The sequence below is a fragment of the Girardinichthys multiradiatus genome, chromosome 11 (assembly GCF_021462225.1).
Source record: "Girardinichthys multiradiatus isolate DD_20200921_A chromosome 11, DD_fGirMul_XY1, whole genome shotgun sequence".
In the NCBI taxonomy this organism is placed as follows: Eukaryota; Metazoa; Chordata; class Actinopteri; order Cyprinodontiformes; family Goodeidae; genus Girardinichthys; species Girardinichthys multiradiatus.
Window position 1 is genome coordinate 28,377,180 of NC_061804.1, and position 17,772 is coordinate 28,394,951.

Consider the following 17,772-nt stretch of genomic DNA (forward strand, 5'->3'; position numbering starts at 1 on the left):
CTAAGCAACTTGCTCCTGCTTTAACTGACCTTTTCAACATGTCACTCAGGTACTGCACTGTTCCACACAGGCCCATGGACCTCACACAAGTCTTGATTAAAACTTTTGAGTGTCTTGTGCTGGATTATATTAAAGCCCGGCTTTGTCGGTGGATCTGCTCCAGTTTGCATACAAACAGAATAGGAGTGTAGAAGACGCCATCTCACTTGCTCTGAATTCTGTATATGTACATTTGGATAAGGGAAAATCTCAAGTTATAATGCTTTTTATTGATTACAACTCTTTTTATTCTCTTGTTCCTGCGAGGCTTCTTTATAAACTAAAGGCGCTTGAATTGAATGATGTCATTCGCAAATGGATTTTTACTTTTTTAACCTGTAGATCTCATGGGTTAAGGTTAATGACTGCTTCTCTGATGAACTCACTGTAAACATTGGTTTGCCAAAGGGTTGTATTTTGAGTCCTTTCTTGTACACTTTGTATACCTATGCAGATGATACAACCATCGTTGGTCCGATTTCCTCATATGACGCCACTTCTTACAGAACTAAGGTGGAATATGTAGTGTTTGGAGTAAGGAAAACAACTTGAATTTGAACGCCTCTAAAACCTTTGAACTGGTCTTTGATTTTAGTAAGAAGCAATCCCTAAAGAAAGGAAAATTTTAAACCGAGTAGTCCGCTCTGTCAGCTGTTTTATTGGTCCGGACTTGCCAGTCCAGGAGGATATTAACCAACAAAAACTTTGTTCCCAGGCTTCAGTCATCATTAAGGACCATTTGCATTCTGCCAGGGAGCTGTTTGAACTACTCCCTTCTGAGATGTGCTATCAAGCAATTAAATGTGGGACATCGCACTACAATAAAAGCTTTTTGGCTTGCTGTTTTATTTTGGTTTTAGTACACAATTTAAATTTTGAATTTTGTATTCATGGGACCCTCTTGTTGTTTTTAACTGGGTGGCTACTGTTTTTTTGTCCCTCTGCTTGTGTGAATGTCATACCGCGCACTTAAAGCTACTAGCATCTCTCTTCCAATGTGGTTTTCTATGCTGTAAATGGCAAATAAACTGTATCTGAATCTGAGTTAAGATGACTAACTCCCCTGTAACACCCTTGGGAAACCTGCTGGACTACGCTGTTGATCAAGGTTAGAATCCAGCACATTGCAAACACTCACCCTCCCAATAAAAATCCTGTCAACTCATGATAGATTTTGTCCCAGCTTTGTTCACAGTGCTAGAGCATATTGCTGCAAGGAGGATGCCGCCCTCATGTTAATGCTGAAAGGATTTAACTGCAATCCAGCTATCCTGAAGAGGGAACGGTGAGCTAAAGGCATTTAGAGGGAAGCTGCAGCAGACAGAGCGGGGAGTTAGACTGGTGGCAGAGCAGAACTTATTATGGTGCTGTAGAAATGAAACACGATATAGTGCTGTAAAGCTATATATCAAGTGGCTTTAGGGTCCTGTGAGCTGCGTAGCCGGCAACAAACACAACCCTCTAAAGGTGAATCTCTCAACTGTGAATGATGCTGGGCACTCGGAAGACGACTGTTGAATTTCTATTACCTTTCAGAACCTAATGGCAAATCCTTACTGTTGTAAATACAGAAAGTGAAATGTGAGTGAAGTACTTAATTATAGCCTTCATGTTTTAAGGTATTTAACCTTAACACCCAGAGTGTGTCAAAGTGCTGCCGATGTCATGAACGGACAGCTGCATAATGAAAGGACATAATTGCTCCAGAACTAACTTTTCATGGACAGTGTCTGTGCTGTTTGATCAAGTTAATTTGTGGGTAGCTGATGCTGAAATTAGCTAATATCTCACAGTCCAACTCAGAAAAAGTTTATTTAGCCTTTCTGGTTTTAATAAGAGCAACATTTGAAGTTGCAAGAGAAAAAATGTTTAGATACATCAGGAACACTGTGCTAGGTTATAAGTCCATCTTTTTATGAATTACATGAAAAGACCAAAGTAAAGAAAGAGCGTTAGACAATATGGAATCAAATGTGTTACTTTCTGTTATTTAGTATTCCTGTCAGGTGCATTCAGATTGTACGTTTGAATAAGCCAGGGAGGACAAGATGATTGAGATTTGATAGGTTTTCAATGTACTGGTACATCAGACCAAAGGCGTAATTTATAGGGGGGTTAGGGGGGTTATGTCCCCTCCAAAAATCTGATCAAGTCAATATGACTCCCCCAATATGATAACATCACTCTGATTTAAAAATAAATAATGCATAAATAAGTGGTTGATTTTCTTTTATTTTCATTTGCCGGCAAACTAACATCATCATCTGGTAATGTAACCCCTCCCCCCCCCCCCCCCCCCCCTCCCAAAAACTTGGTATCACCCAACCCGCTTTCCTCACCAAGCATTCACAGTTTGCTGTGCTTGCGAGATTGGTTGTCCTCTCAAAAAAGTGGACAGACAACGATTTTTCACTGTTGGTCAACAACAACCCCTTGTAAAAAGAGCAAAAATCTAAATGAGGTAGGTAAATATAAATGTATTGTTAAGTTAGTTTTCCCTATGCCGCCCACAAACGCCTGTACACACAGACACACTGAGTGGCGGTGCATGTAGACTAGCTCCTAAATACAGTGGTACCCAGGTCCTTTGTTAGACCTGCCACGCGGACCTCTGTTGGTACTGAAGCTCCAAATCTTTTCAGAACAGCCCCGAATCTCATGAAAGAAGACATTTAGGAGTTCATGTCAGTTAAAAAGATGCATTAAGCCCCAAAATGACAGACTTCATTAAACGCAATAAGATTTGTTTCTATTGTGTTCCATTTACAGTGCCTTGCGAAAGTATTCTGCCCCCTTGAACATTTCAACCTCTTGCCACATTTCAGGCTTCAAACATAATGATATAAAATTCAAATTTTTTGTGAAGAATCAACAACAAGTGGGACACAATCGTGTCCCACTTGGATGTGTCAAACTTGAATGGGAATGAAATTTATTGGATGTGTCAAAAATTTGTTTAACAAATAAAAAACTGAAAAGTGGGACGTGCTATATTATTCGGCCCCCTTGTGTTAATACTTTGTAGCGCCACCCTTTGCTGCAATTACAGCTGCAAGTCGCTTGGGGCTTGTCTCTATCAGTTTTGCACATTGAGAGACTGAAATTCTTGCCCATTCTTCCTTGCAAAACAGCTCGAGCTCAGTGAGGTTGGATGGAGAGCGTTCGTGAACTGCAGTCTTCAGCTCTTTCCACAGATTCTCGATTGGATTCAGGTCTGGACTTTAACTAGGCCATTCCAACACCTGGATACGTTTATTTGTGAACCATTCCATTGTAGATTTGGCTTTATGTTTTGGATCATTGTCTTGTTGGAAGATAAATCTCCATCCCAGTCTCAGGTCTCTTGCAGACTCCAACATGTTTTCTTCCAGAATGGTCGTGTATTTGGCCCCATCCATCTTCCCATCAATTTTGACCATCTTCCCAGTCCCTGCTGACGAAAAGCAGGCCCAAACCATGATGCTGCCACCACCATGTTTGACAGTGGGGATGGTGTGTTCAGGGTGATGAGCTGTGTTGCTTTTACGCCAAACATATCGTTTTGCATTGTGGCCAAACAGTTTGATTTTGGTTTCATCTGACCAGAGCACCTTCTTCCACATGTTTGCTGTGTCTCCCAGGTGGCTTGTGGCAAACTTTAAACGAGACCTTTTATGGATAACTTTGAGAAATGGCTTTCTTCTTGCCACTCTTCCATAAAGGCCAGATTTGTGCAGTGTACAACTGATTGTTGTCCTATGGACAGACTCTCCCACCTCAGCTGTAGATCTCTGCCGTTCACCCAGAGTGATCATGGGCCTCTTGGTTGCATCTCTGATCAGTCTTCTCCTTGTTCGAGATGAAAATTTAGAGGGACGGCCGGGTCTTGGTAGATTTGCAGTGGTCTGATACTCCTTCCATTTCAATATGATTGCTTGCACAGTTCTCCTTGGGATGTTTAAAGCTTGGGAAATCTTTTTGTATCCAAATCCAGCTTTAAACTTCTCCACAACAGTATCTTAGACCTGCCTGATGTGTTCCTTGGTCTTCATGATGCTCTCTGTGCTTTGAACAGAACCCTGAGACTATCACAGAGCAGGTGCATTTATACGGAGACTTGATTACACACAGGTGGATTCTATTTATCATCATCAGTCATTTGGGACAACATTGGATCATTCAGAGATCCTCACTGAACTTCTGGAATGAGTTTGCTGAACTGAAAGTAAAGGGGCCGAATAATATTGCACGCCCCACTTTTCAGTTTTTTATTTGTTAAAAAAGTTTGACACATCCAACAAATTTCATTCCACTTCACGATTGTGTCCCACTTGTTGTTTATTCTTCACAAAAAATTAGAATTTTATATCTTTATGTTTGAAGCCTGAAATGTGGCAAGAGGTTGAAAAGTTCAAGGGGGCTGAATACTTTCGCAAGGCACTGTGTATGGAACACAATAGAAACAAATCTTATTGCGTTTAATGAAGTCTGTACTTTAGCAAGGCACTGTAATCACTGCCCGCTCTACCCAACCTGACAATGAATCTAAAGGAAAAGAAGGCAAAAAGTGGTTATTTGCACACAAATGGTACCGCGCCTGCACAACTACGCTCGCAGGCTCAGGCGAACTGGCAATTTATTCATTCTGGACAAGTCCAGAACAGCTGTCTCATTAATTACCCGAAAAGTTACACTAAGTACATCAAACAGGGCTGCAATAGGGGAGATGGCTCATTTCAGAGCAGCCAACCAGAGAGTGGGAGCCTGGTGGGTGTGCGCGCCCAGGAACAGGTGGAAGCAGAGTGGCTTAACCTAGTGTGAAGTTAGCGTTAAACCTGAGAGCTGGCTCAGAATGGGCTAATTGTAAGCTAGCGCTAATCACTGATTCACCAGCAAGACATGAGGTGGAGGTTCACTAATGAGCATCATCAGGGTCATGATGAGGGACTTTCACCTGAGCTACAGGTAGAGTTAAATAATCTGTCTTTGATAGAAAACAGTAGGAACCCTTTCTGTGAGCGTCTAGCTGGATCTGCATCATGATGTGAAAAATATCTGATCTTTAGTCAAAAGGTTCATGAAAGGAGGAACATATTTTAATGAAATGTTGGGATAACTCACAGCATAATTAAAATAAATAAATGTGTTTTCAGGGGGTTACCCTTCCAATAAAATCTAGGAAAATCTATTTTATAGCTGTTGTCTTTTTAGAAATGTAAGAAATTATGATAATGGAGCCCCAGATGTGGGGAGAGAGAGTGAGAGAGTAAAATTTAAAAAGTCATTTACATGGATGAGGAAAGAAGCACATTTATTTGAGCCACAGTAAATATAGTTTCTCTGAGTATAAGAACAATTTTAGTGGGATAGACTGAGCAGAAAGTATTTTGTAAATATCACAAAATGTGTCAGTGTCTGCTTCAGCCATGTTTTTTTCATCAGCTATGAACTGTTAATCTTCATCCTTTACTTAAACTACAAACACAAAATTAAAACCAAGTCAAATTATTGAGAGGCTTTTGAAACACCATAATGCAGCATTCATGAATATGAAGGTGCTCTAAAAATTTTAAATATTTGGTTTTGCGTTAGAAAAAATATGAACTAAAAGTAAGCTTTTTATTAATTGCTTAGCTGATTTTGATCAGAAAATCTGCAGAGTCAATCACAGTAAAAGCATTAGAATTACTTTTTAAAACAGGAACGCAAAATTAGCCTGACTCCTATTACAAAAGTAAATGATTCAATAAATAAACAACTAGGCAGAGTACTTAACCCGCCCCCCCCCAATGCCAGACCCAAAGTTACGCCCTTGCATCAGACCTAAATGCAAAGGAACTGTTAAGAAACATGTTAGACGTATTAAAAGATCCCATTATTCATAATACTTGCAACAGTATTCATACCCATTGAACGTTTTCACATTTTGTCACATTGCATCCACAAACTTCGATGTATTTTACGTGATTTTATGAGATGGACCAATACAAATTAGTGCATTATTGTTTAGGGGACGGAAAACATACATAGGTTTCAGAAGTTTTTCCTTATAAAAATCCGAATTGTTTGTATTCAGCCCCCTTCGCTGTGACACCACTAAATAAAATCCAGTGCCTAGATCAACACAAAGTAGGGCATAATTGTGAGGTGGAAGGAAAATATATTTTCTCAATTGTCTTTGAAATTAGATAACATCTGAAAATAAATTCATTTGTAATCAGTCCTGTTTGAGTCTTACTTCATGTAACCTCCCATGGTTCTAATTGCAGCTGCTTTTGGGATATTTCTCTTTTAGCTTTGCACATGTCGAGACAGATATTTGTGACTCATCTTGTTTGCAAAATATCTTAAGTTCACTCAGTTTGGATGGAGAGCATCTGTCAGGAGTAATTTTCAAGTTTTGTAACATTCTCAATTAGATTTCGGTCTGGACCATTTACTGGACCATTCTGACACATACTGAAAATATAGGCATCTCCTACTGTTTGCTTGGAGTCATCCTGCTGGAAGGTGAACTTCAACCCCAAGGTCAAGTCTTTTGCAGGTTTTCTTCCAGGATTGCCCTGTATTTTGCTCCAACGATCTACCCATCAACTCTAACCACCTTCCCTGTCCCTCTTGAAGGAAAAGCATGCCACATCATGATGCTGCCACCACCATGTTTCATGTGAATACTAATATGTATAGAATTAAGTTAAAATGCTGTTTTGAACTGATTTTATTTACCTTACATACTTACTACATAGCTTACTGGGACATTTTACAAGGCTAAAGCATCCTAAACTATTACAACAAATATTTTTTTAGCCCATATAAAATCCTACAACCAAAATATTAACCAAAATGACTGGGCCATGCTTCCCTCTTCTTTGTTTGTTTGTTTGCTTGTTTGTTTGTTTGTTTGTTTTGTTTGGTTGTTTGTTTGTTTGTTTGTTTCTTTCTTTCTTTTCATCCTTTCCACATGTCAATTATTTAAATCTAAAATGTTATGCGTGGCCATGTGAAGTGGATTTCCTGATACATCGGCAGCTTCTCTTGCCATCTAAAGTCTAGTTCTCCAGATTTTCCCTGCTTTCTGTTGCTTTCTTTCCATCTGTGTCTGTTTTTTATGTAAATTGATCCAGCCCAGGGTTCCAGCATTAGATCGGTTGTAGTTGGGTGTACTGTACTCAGCCTGAGGTGACTGTCTACCTCACACATTACCCTACATCCCAACTTTATTCCCCGCCATAGATCTCGGTCGACGGTCCACATGTAGGTTAATGCCTTCAATTTGATCGTGCATGAACAGACAAACAAAGAGATCTCCTTAATTATTCACAAACACAAAGAACAGTAAGTTTCACTTTAGATTTTTGCACTATTTTGTGACAGAGAGAGGAAAAAATGAGCAAGCACAGGGCCAAAAAGAAAGAAAATCCGAAAATGTGTGGCAGTTATTCTGTGTAGCACCTGCTTAATCCAGAGAATCACAGCTCAATATGTTCTTTTAATCCCTCTGGCTCTCTGCACCGCTTCAATCTCACACCACATCTATCTTGTTTTTAAAGGGCTGACCCAAATACTCTAGTGTTCAAGAGACTCACTGCCGAAGCTCTTGGGATTTAAAAGTCATCCATTCTTTAGCACTACTCTGACTCTCGCTCGCTCCCACACACACACACACACACACACACACATACACACACACACACACACATTAAAACCCTATAAACATTTACAGCAGAAAACAGCGTATATCTGGCTTTCTGCTCGTAAACCGAGTCAATATCAAAAAGCGTAAAGTAACAATCTACGCTTTTTAAATTTTTTATTTCGCTCTTCAGGTTCCACTTTAGAGTGCACTGACTCCACTCTGCTGCGTCGAGGGGACTGGAGTGGAAGTAGCCATGAAAAGGGATTAGTGTGGTGACAGTGAATTTGAATATTTTGTGAAGTTCGGGGACGCAGTATAGATGTTGGTGACCAAGATTTACTATCAGACTGTACTCAGTCAAGTAAAACTGAAGCAAGTACTAGAAACCAGCACTAGACTCTAAAACTGGCCTAAACAGTAGTGTCAGCAGACATTTTAGAGGAAAAACAAATGTAAAAAAGCCAATTGTTATTTTATTCATTTCTGATGCATAGTAAAAATTGTTTTTAACCATGCATTGGCCAGAGTGATATTCTCATGTTATGATATCTTGAGTGATAATACATAAGACAAAAGTGTAAAACAACATAGTCTACTGATTTTATTTAAAATAGAAAAGTAACAAATATTTTTCACTCTAAATATTTTATTGCAGTGATAATATTACCTTTAACAGAAATTTATTGTTATTTTGAAACATACTTACTACTTTTAGCAGTGTTTATTGCACAGAATATTATCACTTTTGGCCAAGCTGATATTAGTTAGTTCAATAGCCCATCTGCTAGCCTGCAGTCAGCTGCTTCACTGACATGTTGCTCTTAACTTACCAACTGTTTAACTTAGCAGCGTTTCCATACCATAAACATGCATGCTTTTAGAGACGAGACTACTTGTGATGGCATGTAGCCTCTGTGACGTCGTAGAGCTTCACAGATGTGTGAAGTTTACCAACATTTCACCTGTAATAATTTTGGTGAATAAAATCTGTTTCACATTCAGAGTTCTGACATAATAAACATTCAGTGTTACACCTTCTTATGGCTAATTCTAGATAATTTTACTTAAAAGGAAATAAAATGAGTAACCTTCATGATTTCTTCTTTTGTCTCATACAGCAGTGCCATACAGCTGCAGGTGGCTTTAGAAAACAGAATAAACAGAACGATGCAACAGTTTTAGATGTCAGAAAAGCATCCAATATTTTGAGAGACTATTTTGAGAAAGATACTTCATTTTGGTTAATGTAAAGTTAAATTTAAATGAATAAAAAAATCCAGCTGAGCAGCTGAAATGGACCAGAAGAGCAGAGGGTTTCTGGAGGTGAAAAGTCAAAATTAAAAATTGGTTCAAGCTACAAACTTGATACAGGTAACCTGCCCAACCCTACTTCCAACCCAGTTTCTTTTTCTGGGTACATTGCTGTTATAGTGTAAAATTGCTCCAACCAACAGGCAAAAGCGTGTTCAAATGTATTTGTTAACGAGACCCTGAAATCCCCTCCAGTCATAATGATACATTAACATGCCCCCACACTACCAACCCCAATCCCTGTGAAGATTGAATGTAATCCTCCACAAACATTTGGATTGACTAATGACATGCAGTTCTTATTTTTCCTGTAAATGATCCCTAATCTGCTTTGGCTCTACAGCTCCTGGAGTGTTTGCACGTGTTTATTTTTTGAAACGGTGATTTGTTACACAAAGCCAGTTGAGGTTACTCTTGACTGTTTTTGAAGAAGCACACTCCGGCAATGTTTGCAGATGTGCATTTACCAAAGTGGACTCCCTGCAAAGTTTGTCATTCATTTGGTTAATTATCGCGCTGTTTGACTTACACTCCTGGAAATCCTGTAATCTCTACGAGAGGTGACTCACTCTGGCAGATAACCTCGGATCTGTGGGAAAATCAATTCTTGTGCCGGGCTGTGTTGGCTGCTGTGTGGGCCTGAACAACGCAAAATGAAGATGCTGAACACCGTGATGGGCTCAAGTTGTCACTGATAGTGTTGCAATTTACCAGTTTCCAAATCCATGCAATCCCATGCTTTGCTGTTATATCACTCATTTAATCACTAACAACAGCAAATCACGATCCCAATCAAGGTCTGAGAGCATCTTATGTAGTTTCCTCCTGCACAATTAGGATGACCATAGCCTGTTAATGAGGTATCAATATGTTCTTGATTCAGTTGATGATAAGATCTTTATTTACATTTGCCATTCTGACTACTTCATGACCATGTCTGTCGAGTTAACACCTTTAGACAGAGTCGTTATGGAGCCTCTTAAGTAATTTCTTAAAATAATTTATAGTTATTTTAAGACTTATCATTTACTCACAATGTTTAATTCTAAATTTTAGATTGGATTTATCAGTTCAACTCTGGATTTTCATAAGACAGACATTAATTATAAGGTTGAGAACCGTTAATAATCTTTGATAGATACTGTATCTGTAGGCTTGGATTAGTCCCTAAATTGGCACCAGCCTGTCTTTTTGGCTTTGAAATGATGGCAAACTGTGTTGAGAGACTAGGAATCTTTGCAGGTCCATCCATGTGTGTTTGAACCCCTGATGATCATTATTACCTGGTGAAAAGAAAAACTCAGTCTTGCTGCTTGGTGCAAGAAAGCATATGTACCTTTGTTGTAAATCTTTTTTATTCTAATAAAAATGATGGCAAAGCCACAATAAATTATGCTGTTAAATATTTAAACTCATTAAGCTTAATTGAAATCATCTCAGTTTTCATTTACAACAATCATCTAATTCACACCTGCATCAGTGTTAACTGCTTCCTTTTTTTCTGTTTTTCTCTCAGGGTGGAGGTCACAGGATTCCAGCTCATTTGAGCATATTAGGAAGTAACACCATACTTGAGGGAAAAAAGACAGTCTTCCCGTTCCTGATAATGGCACCTTCTTACATGGCCAAACTTGGTGCCCGGCTCTTCGTAGTGTTCCTTTGGCTGACTATAAATGCCGGCATTGCTGCAGCCACTATTCAAGGATACATTGGGGACATAGACATGACATGCCCATCTGTATGCAGGTGCGATGAAGACTTTATTTATTGTAATGATCGTGGACTGAGCTCCATCCCATCACTCCCTCCTTCTGCATCTGTCCTCTACCTTCAGAACAACCACATTAACAACCCGGGCCTCCCCACCTCCTTGGAGCGTCATCTGTCTGTGCGCGTTGTCTACCTCTATGATAATGAGCTGGATGAATTTCCCATGCACCTTCCGCCATCTGTGCGGGAACTCCATTTGCAGGACAACAATATCCGCACCATCCCTCGTAGCACGCTGGCTCGAATGCCCTTGTTAGAAAAGCTCCACTTGGACGACAACTCAATTTCCACTGTCTCCATTGAAGATCAAGCCTTTGCTGACAACCCACGGTTACGCTTGCTTTTTCTTTCACGCAACCACCTGTCTAGTATTCCCTCAGGACTGCCAGCTTCTTTAGAGGAACTACGTCTGGATGATAACCGGATTTCTACTATCCCAACACATGCTTTCCGAGGCCTCAACTCATTAAGGTGTCTCGTTTTGGATGGGAACCTTTTGGCAAACCAGCGCATTGCAGATGACACATTCTCCCGCCTTTCCAACTTGACAGAATTGTCCCTTGTGCGCAATTCCCTACAAACCCCACCTGTCAACCTGCCCAGTGCCCATTTACAGCGACTATCTCTACAAGATAATGCCCTGACTCACATGCCACGTGGTTCCTTGGATGGCATGCACAGGTTGCAGAGGTTGGACTTGTCAGGAAATAACCTAACTACGCTACCAAGAGGACTGTTCAAAGACCTTGACAGTCTTGGTCAGCTGCTTGTGCGTGGGAATCCTTGGCACTGTGGTTGCAACCTTCGATGGCTTTATGATTGGTTGAGTGCCCGTGGTAACACTATCACTGTCAGGGGTCTGACTTGCCATGGGCCGGACAGGGTGCGAGACATGGCTCTGATTGATCTGGGCAGTGAAATGGAGGAATGCGAAGTAGTGAGACTGACAGGGACTAAAGAAAAAGGGGCTGTTGGTGGAGTCGAGAGCTCTACAACCAATGCACCTTCACAGGGTTCCCTCTTCACCCTGCGTTCAAAGAGGCCCGGCTTTGGGTTTCCTGACTCTGGGTTAGACTACACGCTTAGCAGCAGTGGTGTGGGGAAGAGCCTGGCTCTAAATGTAAAACCTTTGTCACACAACAGTATTCGTGTTACTTGGAGTGCAGCTCAGCCAAGCTCTTCTTTTAGGTTAAGCTGGCTCCGACAGGGCGCTGGGAATGCCATGGAATCAATCACAGAGACCCTTGTACGGGGGGATCGACAAGAGTATCTGCTTACTTCCCTGCAACCACGCTCTAGCTATATCATTTGCATGGTGCCACTGCCTGTCAGTTCAGAAAGCAAAGCAGCAATTTCTGGAGACACTGACTCTGATGAAACTTTAGTTTGTGCGAAAGCAGAAACATCAGACCTTAGTTCATTAGAAGAAAAAGAGGATGAGAACTCACAGCAAATTACAGTGCTCCCCCTAGCAGGGATTATTGGCGGAGCTACCGCCACTGTATCTTTAGCTCTAATTTTAGGTGTTTTCTGTTGGTATGGACATAGAACTGGGAATTTATGTTCCCGTGACCACTATACTCGTAGTAGCTCAAGAAAAAGCAAAACCTACGATGATTACATTGAATCTGGCACCAAGAAGGATAATACTATCCTGGAGATTCATGGACCAGGTTTCCAGATGACACCAATGCCAGCTTGCCAGCCAATGCAGCCGAAACCCCTACGAGAGGATTACATCATTCACACCATATTTCCCTCCAATGGCAGTAGCTTGTACAAAGGCTCTAACCATGTTTCCAATGCAGCACATGGCACCAACCGTGGCTATAGAGAAGGAGGAATCCCAGATATAGACTACTGTTACACATGATGTATTGCACCAGATGCTGTTCATAGTGTAATTGGTAAAACTGTATAGATGCACAATTTCCCTTGGCATGGACACTTCTGAAGCACCCTCTGTGCCTTCTTCTTCTGGTCTCCCATTCCAAATGACCTACAGTTCATTACTGAGTGAACTGGATACGATTAACTGAACTTTGTGGGAACAATTCACTGCAGGAGGCAGCAGCCAGTGCCCCAGGTGTAAATGCACAGCTGAGTGTTTCTTCACCATCTTAGTAATGGCCTGTGTATGATTCCTTTTTTTGCTCTTTCCCTGTGACATGTAAGAATGTATCTTTTGTGGAAAGGTCAAACTTAGCGTGGGTGAAGGTAGAGTTTCTTTTTCACACATAGGAGCTGCAGCATTCAGCTCAAAATGGATTTATTAATGATAAAAACAGACATTTTTTGGTACTCTTTTCCTGGTCACCAGTCACACACAGTATGTAGTCTTATTGACTCGTTCCAAATGCCTCAACTATATTGATGTGCCCTACCAGCTACCCAAGCAAAGGGCTTTGTAAAGCTGTGAATTGTTCTATTTTAAACAACCCAATAACCACTTGTCTTAAAGTAGGCTTGCTATTTCCTTATCCAGCAGATGGCAGGGTTACGATGGTACGAGGGCTCGTCAGCTTTGATTTTACCTCTTGAGATAATTCACCTGAGATCAATAAGGTAGTGCTGCAGCACATGTATGTGGATTATTTACCATTATCATAACTGATTTGGCTGTGTTTCAGTAATTGCTTTGTCATCTTCTCCAGTTGGTTTATTTAATGATAAAATTTTGTAGAGCTATCTTTATTTATATTGCCCTTTATGAGATGATTTGCTTACACTGCTTTATCTTTATTTGTCCCTCATGTTTGTCATAATTAATGCATTTCAGCTCTCACATGAGAATGTGGTCTTTGTTTTATCTAAGCAGTGAAAAAACTGGCATTGATAGCTGTTTGCAGATTTCAGTTTTTCATTTTAAACATAAATGTGAATTGAGTCTGTGTGTACTGTTATGTAGTTTCTTTTTTTTTTTTTTAAACCAAACCACCCAAAGTTTAGCATGTCGACCCTCAGCTCCTTTAGAAAACGACCTCAGCTGCTCTTTTCCAATGTTGTGTCCGTGTGCTCCACCTTATAACCTCAGTTGCTGACTTTTGGTTTGTAAACTGTTTCCGCCCCACCAACATTCTGACTGAGTGGACAAACTAATAATGTGGAGCCTCCTGCTGGAGGAAGACTCTTGTGAATGACGGAGAAGATGAGGCCAAGAACTGTGAGTGCATTTGATGAGACTCCAACCGCAACACTGTTGACCTACACTGTGGGGCGGTGGCAAAGCTTGTGTGGGCGGGTGGACAGGTGGGGGGAGGAGAGCCTGGGAGGGCGGGATGGCTCATCAGTGATTGCAGTGATTCACTGATGTTTGTTTTAGTGACGGGAGAAAGGCCTCCACTCATTCCACCTTTTTTATGACTGAGCAGCACTAAAAATGTAAATGTATTAGCACTTAGGATGGAGGAGGGATAAAAGTAACGACAGACATGGGGAGAAAGAGGGTAAAGACACAAACCTGTGTACTGAGAAGGATACAAAATTAATGGCTGCTGCACAGTTGGGTACAGCACTGCATAAATCTGTTTGTCATACCTGGATGCTACCCCTGGTTTTATTATCGTCTATCAGTTGTTTATCACTGTGTTGCTTCCAAAGGGGAAACCGTTTGTGCTTCCTTGACTGTTCTGTCCAGCAAAGCTTTGAACTGGTGTCCGACAATATGTCAGTGGAATGTAAAATTGACCTTGCACCCAAAATTACTGGCTTAAACAAATCTCTATGGCCTGGCTATTTTTCTTTTGGGGAATGCTGATATAGTGTTATTGTGTTTTTTGTTTTGTTTTTGTTTTTTTAAGTGGGTCTGTTAAAGATGCGTACTTCCTCTTCATTTGTAAAAATAAAACCATGGCCACAGCCACATGAATATTTTTTTCTGGTAAAATTAAAGAAAATAATAGAGATATCCGTGGAATTTGCTTTATAAATTCATCTTTAGAGGGGATTAATAAAAGTTTTATAATCTTGTTATCACTGCAACCAGTCTTTTCACCTCACCCTGTGGAAATCATCTTTTAACAGCTTGACAAGCATTGGAGGATTAAAAAAATCAATTTAAATAAGCCGTCTTCATGCATAAGTCTAACCCACATATTGTTTTAGTTTAAAAGAGGCTAATGTATGCTGTGATAAAACGTACCACAGCCTGGAGCCACAAGCTTGAAACTGGCTGAGAGTATGAGACAGAGCATACAAGACTCTCAACAGGCTCCTGTCTAGATGTGACCTTATGGCCTTGTTCAAACCTGACGTTAACATGTGTAGACAGCACTCAGTACAGATGTGTGAATGTACCCGAGAGGCAGTAAGGAAGACTGAATGGCATACAGTTGGATTCTTTTAGTATGTAGTCTCCATGGCAATAATAAAGAAACACCAAAATAGATTCCCATTTAACACATGATCAAAATGTTATTTTATAAAATTAGTTTCTAACCACATGTTGAGTCATTTGACTTATACTCACTGGCCACTTTATTAGGTACATATTGCTTTTCAATAAGGTGTTTGAAACATTCCTCAGAATGTTTGGTCCATATTGACCTGATAGCAGCAGTGTCTGAAGCTTTGTTAGCTGCACTACCTCAATGTAAATCTCCCATTCCAACCATTCTTCTTCCAAAGCTGCTCAATTGGATTAAGATGTGGTGGCTGCTGGAGTACAGTGAACTCACTGTTATGTTCAAGAAACCAGTTTAAGATTATTTGTGACATGGTGCACTATCTGGCCGAAAGTGACCATGAGAAGATAGATCCTCTGTGATCATGATGGATCAAGAGATGGAGATGATCAGCAACACTGTTTAAGTAGGGTGTGACATTTAAACAATGTTCAGTTGGTATTAAGGCGCCTTAAATTTGCGAAGAAAATATCCCCCAAACCATTATGCCTCCACTGCCACCAGGATGAATGCATGCTTTTATGTTATTTACCTCATAATCTGACCCTATCATATTTTTTTTATTTTTTTATTTTTTGTTTCATAGCACTAGTGCCCTTTATTTTGTCATTTTCTTGAAAGCAAATAGACAAGAAATGGGGTGAAGAGAGGAGGAAGACATGCAGCACAGGTCGCCATGGCCAGGACTCAAACCAGGGGGCAGCCGCATCAAGGGCCGAAGCTTCTGTATACAAGTGCTCCACCGCTGCCACAGCACCACGCCTCATCATCAGAATTTTAAACCATTGAACCAGGCTATGTTTTTACAATCTTTTATTGTCCAGATCTGGTGCTATGACCAAGTTTTTTGAGTTTAACCCATTCTGATTCTTGGGCAGAACTTCAGTAACACATGTCTAGAGGACTAAATTTATTGAGTGGCTGCCATGTGATCTGATAGACAAGGACCAGCTCTTGTTGTTTACAACGCTAGGCAAGTTGGCAACTGATCTGTGCTAAAGGACACTGCAGCACATTAATGAAGCTATTTGACTAAGTTTAAACAAATCTTCACAAAATCAGGTCAGGGAGGTTACAGAAGATAGAGTACATGGTCTCTTAAAGTGAGGTGTACCTGATATCTTTACAAATTAATGTTTTCCAATAGAAATTGTAAATGTAAATTGTTTTTTTTTAATCATATTGTTATAGTGCTTCACATGGAGTGGTTATTAAAGATGAATCATTCCACCGACTCAGGTAAGCACTTGAGTTCTCTGGTAATTAAAATAATAGTAAAAAGCTCAACCATCTTTCTTTAAGTCCCTCTCTTCACTGCATATGCTGTGTTTGTGCCTGAAATGAGGAAAACTGCAACCTAATGCAAAATAGGTGGGAGTTGCTCCCATTAACTGGACTTGATGGGTGCATTTGCCTCTGCATCTATTTAGTGCCACTGGCTTTATTAATACAGTGCAAAACTAAAGTAAATAAAAGCTGCAAGAATTGGAGGAGATTGTGATGTGTAGTGAATTCCCCCATCAGTGTTATTCGTATTTAAACATGGGAGTTCTGATAACTAGAGATGGCTCTGGAGACGTATTTGAATGCCATACTTCAACAAGGCTCCAATGATATTTGAAAGAGAAACAGGCCCCCAGCATCATAGATCCTCCACCATACTCAACAGAGTATGCAGAGTGTTTTTCAAATTTTCATCCCTGTCCTATGTCCCACTCACGTTTGATATTTGCTGCTGAAAGTTTTAATCTTAGTCCCATCTGACCAAAATTTCAGGTGAAAATCAAGTTGAGTGAAGCAAAGTACAATTGTTGCTGATTATTTGTTTTTGGAGGACACAAATGTTGGTAGACAGGCGGACCAGAGGCAGGGTTAATGCAATAATAAAACGTTTACAGAAGAAATTGACAGAAACCATGTCCAAAGTAGTCAAAATGATAACATGAGTGACAAAAAAAGAAACAAGGCAAAAACCATGTCAGAGACATGAAGGGTTGACAACAGCAAGTTCTTGCACTGAATAAATGAACTGGGGAAATAATATAAAGGGATGAGTGATTTACTGAGAAAAGAAACAGAAGTCAGTCAGTCAGTCATTTTCTACCGCTTCTTCCTTTGGTGCCTATCTCCAACAGTCTATGGGCGGGAGGCAGGGCACACCCTGGACAGGTCGCCAGTCCATCTTAGGACAACAGGTAGAAGTAATTAACTGAATAAAAACAGCTGACTGGGCTAGCTGGGAAATGTTACAATAGAATGGCAAAACATACTAACCTACAGAGACTAGATAATAGTGCAAACACAAAACAGAACATAACCCATTACAAGAATAATTTAAAATGCCAAAGCAAAAAGAAACTGAAACAAGTGTGACATAAAACAGGAACCACAATGAACTCTGCGCACATAGAGACCCAGATTTCCAAAATAAAACAAAGAGACTGCAGCACAAAACTTTATACACAACTTCATAACAGAGTAAACACAAACATTTTAGTTTTGTTATGGAAGGGAAGATGTTTCCTTTTTCCAACATGCCTCCCAAAGAGCTGTTTAGTATGTAAATAACATCTAATGGTTGGTAGGAAGACATTGTGACCTCAGAATGCTATCCTGCAGGTTTTTTAATGCTTA

The 17,772-nt window shown here is 40.2% G+C and overlaps 1 protein-coding gene across 2 annotated transcripts in view; it reads left to right on the forward strand.

Annotated features, from left to right (window-relative positions):
• flrt1a (fibronectin leucine rich transmembrane protein 1a) overlaps positions 1–14,597 on the forward strand; it is an 89,903-nt gene extending 75,306 nt beyond the window's left edge. For both annotated transcript variants that reach the window (XM_047378437.1, XM_047378436.1), the window contains exon 3: positions 10,482–14,597. In XM_047378437.1, the coding sequence (XP_047234393.1) occupies positions 10,572–12,608 (2,037 nt within the window). In that variant the 5' untranslated portion in view covers positions 10,482–10,571 and the 3' untranslated portion in view covers positions 12,609–14,597. The remainder of the gene's footprint in view (positions 1–10,481) is intronic.
• The last annotated feature ends 3,175 nt before the right edge of the window (positions 14,598–17,772 follow it).